This window comes from Chelonoidis abingdonii, chromosome 25 (genome assembly GCF_003597395.2).
Source record: "Chelonoidis abingdonii isolate Lonesome George chromosome 25, CheloAbing_2.0, whole genome shotgun sequence".
Classification (NCBI taxonomy): domain Eukaryota; kingdom Metazoa; phylum Chordata; order Testudines; family Testudinidae; genus Chelonoidis; species Chelonoidis abingdonii.
In genome coordinates, this window is record NC_133793.1 from 21016089 (window position 1) to 21026234 (window position 10146).

General features: G+C 44.3%; 2 protein-coding genes across 4 annotated transcripts in view; both read right to left on the reverse strand.

The window, feature by feature from the left end:
* Positions 1-10146, reverse strand: part of HNRNPR (heterogeneous nuclear ribonucleoprotein R) — a 667870-nt gene that overhangs the window by 615406 nt on the left and 42318 nt on the right. The gene's annotated exons all lie outside the window — the stretch shown is intronic.
* Positions 1-10146, reverse strand: part of STX12 (syntaxin 12) — a 30520-nt gene that overhangs the window by 17950 nt on the left and 2424 nt on the right. The window contains exon 2 of the mRNA XM_075060954.1: positions 4378-4447. Within this exon, the coding sequence (XP_074917055.1) occupies positions 4378-4447 (70 nt within the window). The remainder of the gene's footprint in view (positions 1-4377; positions 4448-10146) is intronic.

Here is a 10146-nt window from a genome sequence, read left to right on the forward strand (position 1 = left end):
GGATTAACCCACAAAAGCTCACGCTCCAATACGTCTGTTAGTCTACAAGGTGCCACAGGACTCTTTGCTGCTTTTACAGATTCAGACTAACACGGCTACCCCTCTGATACTGTAGATAATACTTAGTCCTGTCTTGAGTGCAGAAAATTGGACTAGATGACCTCTCAGCCCTTTCAGTTCTATGATTCTATGAAACAGCTTTAGCTACATTTGGGGGAAAGAGACCATCAAAAAAGGACTGGTTTGAAGAAAACAAAGCAGAACTATTATCTCTCATCAACTTTAAGAACACAGCCTCTATCTAGAACACAACAAGAAATCAACAAAGTACCAAAGTGAGACTTTGACATGCAAAAACGAGCAAGCACACGTTGTGCAAATCATTACTGGATCAAGGTCTGTGAAGAGATACAGACAGCCTTAAACACAGGAAACCTCACAGTCACGTATGACTGCCTGAAGAAAGCTCTAGGTCCCACTGTCAACAAGGCTGCCCCTCTCAAATCACACAGCAGTGAAATGATTATAGATAAAAGCAAGTAGTTGTCTCATTGGGTTGAACACTATTCAGAGCTGTACGCACAAGAAAGAATCACCACCAGCAAATCACTAGACCAAATGCCAACTCTACAGGTCATGCTAGAACTAGAGGTGGAGCCCACTGCAGAAGTGGGCAAGTGGCAAGACTCCTGGAAAAATATGGCATCGGAGCAGAAATCCTCAAGTGTGAGAAAGACAACCTATTACCATATCTTCATCAGCTGCTACTTAAATGCTGGAAAGAGGGTGAAGTACCACAAGAGTTGCGCGATGCAAACATCATCACTTTGTATAAAAATAAAGGCAAAAAGGGCAATTGGAACAACTTCAGGGGCATCCTGCTACTAAGCGTAGCAGGAAAGGCTTTCGCAAAAGTCACCTTAGTGCACTTACAACAGCTGGTGAATTGTGCCTACCCTTAATCATAGTGTGGATTCAGGGCTGGAAGATCAACTATAGACATGATATTTCTCTATGTCAACTCCAAGAAAAGTGCAAAAAGCAACACTGATCATTGTACATCACTTTTGTGGACCTAACCAAAGCATTTGACACAGTCAGCAGAGCAGGTCTATTTGAAATACTAGAAAAGACAGGATGCCCACCAACCCTGTTGAGTCATACATTCATTCCATAACAACGAGAGCAACTGTCCAGTTTGATGGGTCCACTTCAGACAGCTTTGAGATGAAAAATGGAGTAAAGCAAGGATATGTTCTTGCCTCTATACTCTTTTGAATCTTTTTCCCAGTACTCTTGAATTGTGCGTTTAAGAACATGAAAGATGGAGTGCATCTCCATACGAGATCAGATGTGAAACTCTTCAACCTATCCCAACTTAAGTCCAAGACCAAAGTTAAAAAGAAGCTAATCAGGGAACTTCTATTCACTGATGATGCTGCCCTCATAGCCCGCAATAAAGACCTACTACAAGAACTCATGGACTACCTTTCAAGTGTCTGTCAGGCATTTGCTTTAACCATCAGCATCAAGAAAATGGTTGTATTAGGATAGGCGGGTTCTACCAGATCCTTCAATTATCCTACATGCAAACCAGCTAGTAATTGTCTAAAAGTTTAGCTATTTAGGTTCTACAGTGACCACCAACCTCTCACTGGATGAAGAACTAAATGTTCGCATTGCAAAGGCTGCCACCACCTTCAGCAGACTCACTAAAAGAGCATGGAACAAGTCAAAGCTTATCATCAAGACCAAAATGCTAGTGTACCAAGCCTGCATACTCAGCACTCATGTATGGTGGGGAAACATGGATAACTTATGCTCATCAGGAGAAAAGGTTAAATAGTTTCCAACTATGTTGTTTACACCGTATACTCAACACCAAATGGCAGGATAAAGTCACCAATGCAAAGGTTCTTCAAAAAGCAAATTTATCTAGTGAGACAGCCCTGCTCAAGCAAAGATGTCTGCCCTGGCTAGGCCCTCTGAGTAGCTTGGAAGATGGATGCATACCCAAGAACATGCTATATAGGGAGCTATCGGAGGGAACAAGAACAACAAGACGTCCCAAGTTTCACTATAAAGAGATATGCAAGCGAGATATGAAGGAATCTGGAATTGATCCTGACCAATGGGAAATCTTGGCAAGTAACCGTAATAAGTAGCGTCACTGATACCCTGATAGAGACAAAGTCCATGACAGAAGATGGCTCCTACAGCTTGAAGAGAAAAGAGCTCAGAGGAAGCAAGCAACTCCCAACCTAAATATATACATTTGCAATAACTGCCAAGAGATTTGCATGTTCAGTCATATGAGACATTGCAAACCATCTACATCACAGACTGCAATCCCCAGAGTCTCTCGTAGACAAAAGGTTGCCAACAAGACTTACTCAAGAGATTTCTTTGCACTGGAGTAAACCCAATGCAAATAAATTGGATATTTCTTTTCAAAGAATCTGTAACATGGAGATTCTATGGCCATTTAGTTCACCTCTGGGTTTCAATGAAAGATTCTCCACTGCACATTTTCTAGATTTAATCAACTCTAATTTTAATGTTCAAAGAAACTGATCTTCTTCTATTTCCTTTGGGAGATCATTCCATCATCAGGAGACCTCACAGTTGGGAAGTTTTTCTGGGTTTTCATTTGATTTTTCCTTTTAATAATTTCCTCTTATTATTCCTAAATTATTTCTCTACCACTCTGCTGCTTACACCCTTTGATTATTTGTACACTTGTGTACAACTGTAGTCCTTGCTTAGGACTACAGAGTTTTGCTGACAAAAGTTATGCCACTTTAATTAAAGCACTGTTGCATGTCTACACTATGCTCCTTGTGTTGGCAGAGCACAGGCACACTAGCAGCTTTTGCACTGACACAGAGAGCAGTGCACTGAGGGTAGCTATCCCACCATGCAACTGGCCGCAGGGTGCTTTGAGAAGATTTTGCAGTGCCTCATGGGCAGGCACAGCATCACATGATTTAGGTTTCTTAATCCCATTGTTCCATGGGCATCCTACTAGATTGCCAGCCACTTTTCAACTGAAGGGGGAGGGGAGAAGGGGAGGGCGTGTGTGTGTGTGTAGAGACAGAGAGGGACTGTGTTGGGGGAGTATATGAGAGTGGGGGAGGAGTGTGTATGTGAGAGAGAGAGAGAGAGAGAGAGTACGTGTTGGGGGAAGAGTGAGTGTGTTAGCATGCTGTCTATAAATTCAGACAGCAACCAGAAGCATCCAGTCCTGAGGCAGGGAAAGGGAGATGCCTCCATTCCCAGCTCTGCACAGCAGTCTCCCTCCCACCTCCCAACCCTCTGCCGCAGCAGTCTGTCTGCCGCTATGTTCCCAGTGCAGGGGAGAGGAGGATTCCACGTTAATGATTTGCTCTTTGCTGCCAGAATGGAGTAGCATGCTCAGCTGTCAGAACTTCCCCCAGCTTTGGAAGGCGAAGGGCGTATGCCTTTGTAGCTGGAATCCAGGGCAGCAGAGTGATCACAGTGGGTATTGTGGGATACTGGGGGAGGCCAGTTATGGCGACAGAATGAACAGCTGCATCTACACTGACACTTTGTCATTTTAAATTTGCTGCAGAAAGCATTATGCCTCTTGTTGAGGCGGTTTCATTCTGTCACGAAACAGGAGAGTTTTGCCGACAAAACTAGCTTTGCAATGTGTACTGTAGACAAGGCCTTAGACAATCAATGTGTAATTGCCTTAGGTCAGTCCTTCCAGACCCTTTGAGAATGTTGGTTGTTCTATCTGAACTCCCTGCGATTTGTCATCCAGTGGCATATTCTTCTCTACAGTGTTTAAAGTTTACATTAGGCATTTTGATTGCCATAACTTATTGCTGCTGATCATTCTCTTGCCTAGTCTTTTGGCATTACAGGAGTTTCTCCCCCTTTAGAATATTATCTTCTCATTACTTCTCCTAATTTAGGATCCAAGAATTTTGTTAGTGTGACATTTACTCTCTCTTCTAAATCATAAGTGAAGCTTAAAATAGTATTAGCTCCATCACAGATCCTGCTCTAGCCTGCAGAAGCCTGAACACAGCTTGATACATGGCTTTTAATCCCCCTTGTTTATGACCCTTCAACCAATTTTTGATCCATATGACAGTGTCCATTGCAAGCCGGTATTAATGGCTTTTGACTTCAGTACAATTACCAAATTCCCTTCATCCACCAACTTAGCCTTTTTGAGAGAACTAGAGAGTCATGTTTATGCCTTGCCACACCACACACACTCCCAATCTACCACCACCCTCTCACCCTGTGGAGTTTCGCTCAGGATACTGCTCACTAACCAGAAGAGACCCCGTCTATTTCCATCATACACATGCACACTTACATGTTTGTTCAGGTAATACTTACAGGTTTTCCTGCAATTTGCTGGAGTCCTGTTTGGTTCCAAGCTGGCTCATCAAATTCTTTATCTGAGAAGCTGAGGAAAAGAGTTTACAATGGTTTGGTGATTTGTAAGGCAAGGCAAGGCAAGACCAGACCATTTCAAAACAACACAGACTCCTTCTTGATTATTTTTCTTGAAGTTCCCTTTCTAGCTGCATTACCATCTCTCCCATTGAAACGTTGCTATCAAAGTTTTGTTGAAGCAAGGCTTGCTCACCACTTTAAGATGGACCTGGACCTGTTCTCTTAATCTAGATGGAATAAATGGGCCAAAGATGTTAACATAACCCAGTCACTGTCCAACATTAAATAATGCTAAACAAGGTCTGCTTAGTACCATGGCAAATACCATTAAAAACATTTTAACCTTTTATTAAAGACATAGGAAAAACAGTGAAAGCATTTGAAAAGTAAAATATTAAATAAGGCCTCCATTTTAAGAGCATCCTGTGTTCCATTTCCCTTTAGCTGGAGAGGGTTTTAGCACCTCCAGATTGACAATCGCTTTGAGGTGTCAGATAGTAATAACTGTCCTTTTGAGGAAGAGAGAAGATACATGTCTACCTTGATATAACGCTGTCCTCGGGAGCCAAAAAAATCTTACCGCGTTATAGGTGAAACTGTGTTATATCAAACTTGCTTTGATCCACTGGAGTGTGCAGCCTCACTCTCCCCTCCTCCTGAGCACTGCTTTACCATGTTATATCCGAATTCATGTTACATCGAGGTAGAGGTGTAGTTGAGAGAGGCTGGAGTGGTTATTGCTGCTGTTAAAGTTCAATGCCATTTCATCTCAGGTGGCATTGGAATTCAGCAGTAGCTGGTAGAAGTGGTGATGTCATCAGTCACTCTCTCAGGACTGGTCTGGGTATCTCTCAGGATCAGAATGACAAAGGCCATGTGTCCCACCAAACACAGCCAGGAGAGGAAGCTTGCTTCTGTAACCCCCGTCTGTTTTCCCCAAAGTCTCTTTATTTAAGGACCCAAAAAGGGAAGTGATGAGAGAAAAACAGCCAATACCCTTATTTTGTACACTAATTTTGGCTAATTTATTTCCAGTTCTACATCTCCTGTTTTTACCAAGCATGATATCACCACACTCCGTGAATTATATGAATGTGGCCTTTTTTGTTTAAATTGATTTAGTCTCTGTCTGGTCCTTCTGCACATTTATAACATTCTTTATTGAAAATTACTTCTAGGCTAAATTTCTAAGCAGGCAAAAGTTATAGACCAATTGTCACAACATACCTTACCCTAAATGCTTTTTGTTAGGCCAAGTGAGGGTGTTTGAAGTAGTCTGGTCATTGATTTGTAGAGTGCTTAGAAGTGACTAGAGTTTTACCAAAGGATTTAATAAAATAGGAGGGGCACCACCAACTTAGAAAGTCACATTTCTGAGTTTACCTGTTGATACATACATCTAATATTGCTATAAGAGAGAGGAAAGTTATTTCTCCATTTTGTTTACTTTAGACCAGTGGTTTTCAAACTTATTTGATTGGGCCCTTCTTCTCTGTGTCTGTTTTATGTAACCCTCCCCCTCAAGTACATATACTACCCCCAGCTCTGAAGGCAGACCTGAGAGAGCAGCTGTTGACAAGGCACCCAGCTCTGAACACAGAAGTTAGATTGGCAGAGTGATATTTGTCAATATCACTTTTCACACTAGACCTGATGCCCCACTGCCACCCTTACTTCTGCTCTGCTGCTACCACCATGTCCAGGTGAGGGATTGTGGGGAGGGAAGGAGAGCCTGAGCCCAGCTGGCAGGGCTCCAGCTGTCCCCTTTATCACTGCCTCCCAAGTGTGCACGACTCTTCTGCACGAGGCCCAGCCACCAGGGTTGACAGCCAGAACTCAGAAAGCACACAGCTCACAGCTCCCTTGACACATTCCCATGCCTCCTGGGAAGCCTGCCCCATAGTTTGAGAACCGCTGCTTTAGACAAAAAGTGCTTTCTATAGTCAGTTTCATTATAGTCAATTTTTCCTGTGTGTGTTCGTGAAAGACAGCAAGATGGGAGAGAAACAGTTACAACTACAAAAACATGGTTGTGAAGTTGCTGAAGCTATGAAGGACTCAAAGGCAGGTACACAAGACGACTTTTTTTTTTTTTTAATTGAGTAGTTTAAGTTCATGGTATACCTCTAAGCACTGTGGAGAACCTCAAGTAACTACTCTTACCTACTGCACCCAGCTCCAGCCCCCCAGTACGCCAGTTCTGGAGCTGAACAACAGGAGTTGTTCATGATTTCTTAGCAAGCAGTGTAAAAATCTGAATAAACTTATAGGACAGATATTGCCTTTATAGAGCTGGCCTAAAGAAGAGTTTGAATTGGAGATTTAGTCAGTAAAGTGATCTGTTCCATGCAGAGTTCCCCAGCACAGTTTTTTGCCTGTGATGTTACCAGCAAAACGTGCTCTTCATCAGTGGAAGCAGGAGACAGCAGCCACAGACATCGGAGGAGTATGAAGGTATCTTTACATTTCTGGTACTCTAGTTACTAGAGCGTTCTACTCGAGCTATTAGAACATATTGTAGTTGCAGGACATCTTTGAAAACTAGTGTCACATTGGGAAGAAGGACGAATCTTAGAAGATGTACGTGAACAATCTGCATTTAAGTGGGCTGCACCCGATTCTTCAAGCCTTGTTCTTCTTGTTGACTATTTCAGTTACAATCTTGTTACAGTGGGATTAGAATGTATACGAACCCTGCCACTGTTTTATCTTCTGAGAACAATCGAGAGTCAGAATGAGGAGTGAGAAGTGAATCAATTCCATCATACCAGAAGAACATTAGGCCCAGTCTACAAAAAGAAGTTGCACTATTTAACTAAAAACTGTAAATCAATTTAGTTTAGTTGGTGTGACTTCTTCATTTAGATTGTGTCCTGGATCAAGTCACTTATGTTGGGTTTGCTCATGGAGTGTATTTAAACTATACTGGTTTGCATTTAACAACGTCTTTTAATGTAATGCCTAACAGCACAGATAGTACAATGTGGCTTTATGGAATAATTAAATATTGGAACTCAGAACCTTGCCTGGGTAGCATGTTGATTCTTTGAGTTCTATTAGTTCTCACAGTACATCGTTGTGTAGTGACCTCCCCATGCACTAAATTCCCCTACCCAAAGGAGCCAAGCATCACAGATTTCATGCCAGAACAACTCTTGCAATGGGTCACAAGTCTAACATCTTCTAGAGAATCAAAGAGTCACAGAACTGGAAGGGACCTCAAGAGGTCATCTAGTCCAGTCCTCTGCACTCCAGGCAGGATGAAGTTATCTAGACCAGGGGCATCAAACAAACACAAATGACCATGACACCTCTCACTCACTGCCTCTGTTCCCGCCCCCACTCCACTCTTTCCATTAGGCCCCACCCCCTTCAAGCCCTTCCCTGCCCCAATCCAACCCCTTCCCCGAAGTCCCCACCCCAATGCTGCCCCCAGGGGGTGCAGGTGGTGTGCAGGGGGCTCAGGGCAGGGGGTTGGGGTGCAGGCTCCAGCCCAGCACCGCTTACCTAGAGTGGTTCCGGGGTGGCAGCGATGTGCACCGGGGTCAGGGCAGGCTCCTTGCCTGCCCGCCTGCCCTAGCCCCTGGCCCTGCGCTGCTCTGTTCCACGAAGCAGCTGGAACTGTGTCCCTGCAGCCCCTGGGGGAGGAGGAAGGGCTCAGGGCTCTATGCGTGCGCTGCTCTTGCCGCTCCTCTAGGTACCTCCCACAAAGCTCCCATTGGCCACGGTTCCCTGTTCTCAGCCAATGGGAGCTGTGGGGGGCGGTGCCTGGAAGGAGGCAATGCAGGAGCCCTCTGCCTCCTTCCCTTTCCCCCCCAGCCCAAAGGGGCGTGCTGCCAGCTGCTTCAGACAGCAGCACGGGGCTCGCAACATCACAGGGGGCAATCCCACAGGTAGGCAGATGGTTGGGGGGGGCGCAGGGAGCTTGGCGGGCCACACGCAGGAGCCCCATGTTTGAGACCCCTAATCTAGACCATCCCTGACAGGTGGTTTGTCCAACTGCTCTTAAAAATCCCCCAATGATGGAGATTCCACAACCTCCCCAAGCAATTTATTCCAGTGCTTAACCACTCTGACAGTTAGAAAGATTTTCCTAATGTCCAACCTAAACTGTCCTTGCTGCAAGCCCATTGCTTCTTGTCCTATCCTCAGAGGTTAAGAACAATTTTTCTCCCTGCTCCTTATAACAACCTTTTATGTACTTGAAAAATTATGTCCCTTCTCAGTCTTCTCTTCTCCAGACAAAACAAACTCATTTTTTCCCCTCCAATCTTCTTTCATAGGCCATGTTTTCTAGAACTTTAATCATTTTTGTTGCTCTTCTCTGGACTTTCTCCAGTTGGTCCACATCTTTCCTGAAATGTGGCACCCAGAACTGGACACAATACTGCAACTGAGGCCTAATCAGCGCAGAGTAGAGCGGAAGAATTACTTCTCGTGTCTTGCTTACAATACTCCTGCTAATATATCCCAGAATGATGTTTGCATTTTTTGCAATAGCATCACACTGTTGAGTCACTCAGCTTGTGATCCACTGACCCCCAGATCCCTTTCCGCAGTACTCCTTCCTACTGTGAAAGTAGAATGAATAATATTGTAAAAATGAGAATGGATTAAAGAAATGTTGTATGTACCTTTAAGCAGAAATCAGAAATGTTGAAATACAGGTGCCAGGAAAAGAAACATTAGGCATAAATAATGGTGCTAAAGGCGAAACATTAACAGAAGATTGGTAATAGTTAGTAAGGAAATAAGATATGCATGCCTAGCCCAGGTAAACTTATCAGATTCTGCTTCTTTTGTTATCTTGTTACGTTCTCGCCCTTTTATCTGTATAAATAAGAGTTTGTATCTTGCGTGGTGCTCACATTATCTGGGTGTTATTAGCCGAGCACTGTGCTAATAAAACAGAGTGGTCTGACAAACTGTGAGTCCTGAGTCTAACTTTGACAATTTAGAGGTCCCACCGAGATGGCAACCGTCTTCACTGGGGCTGTGCAATTCCTGACCGTTTTTGTAGGACGACCATGGCAGCCGGCATCTGGCCCAAGCGGTCCTCCACCAGAACAGAAAGGTGCATAACCACAGAGAAGTCTACGCCATCAAACCTGTTGGTTCCCACTCCGTTCTGGTAGGGATCCCGGGATCTGACATCAGGAATCTGGTCAGGTAATTATTTCTGTGTTTTGTCCAGACTGCCAACTGTCCTGTCTCCGTGTCTATATATCCTCCCTGTGGAGTGTTTGAGTCTGGGCGCCATCTCCATCCGGGGATCGGCCGACCAAGGGCTTCCTGTCCCCGCAGTCTGAGTGAGTGGAATCTGCACAATCACAGCCACACTGCACTTTGGGTAAAACTCTTAGTGTGAAAGCAAGGGCGACTGAGGCAGTAGCCTGTGGGTTCCTTTTGTGTTTTGCACCAGGCATCGCTCTGACGAACCCGAATTTCCTTCTTGTGTGACTGGTGTGTGAAGTCCTCCTGTATGGGGAACCAGACGTCTAAGTCGGGACAGTTCCTTAAACAAATGCCGGCTCATTTTATGTATTTTAGGATTCATAGACTCTAGGACTGGAAGGGACCTCGAGAGGTCATCAAGTCCAGTCCCCTGCCCTCGTGGCAGGACCAAATACTGTCTAGACCATCCCTGATAGACATTTATCTAACTTACTCTTAAATATCTCCAGAGATGGAGATTCCACAACCTCCCTT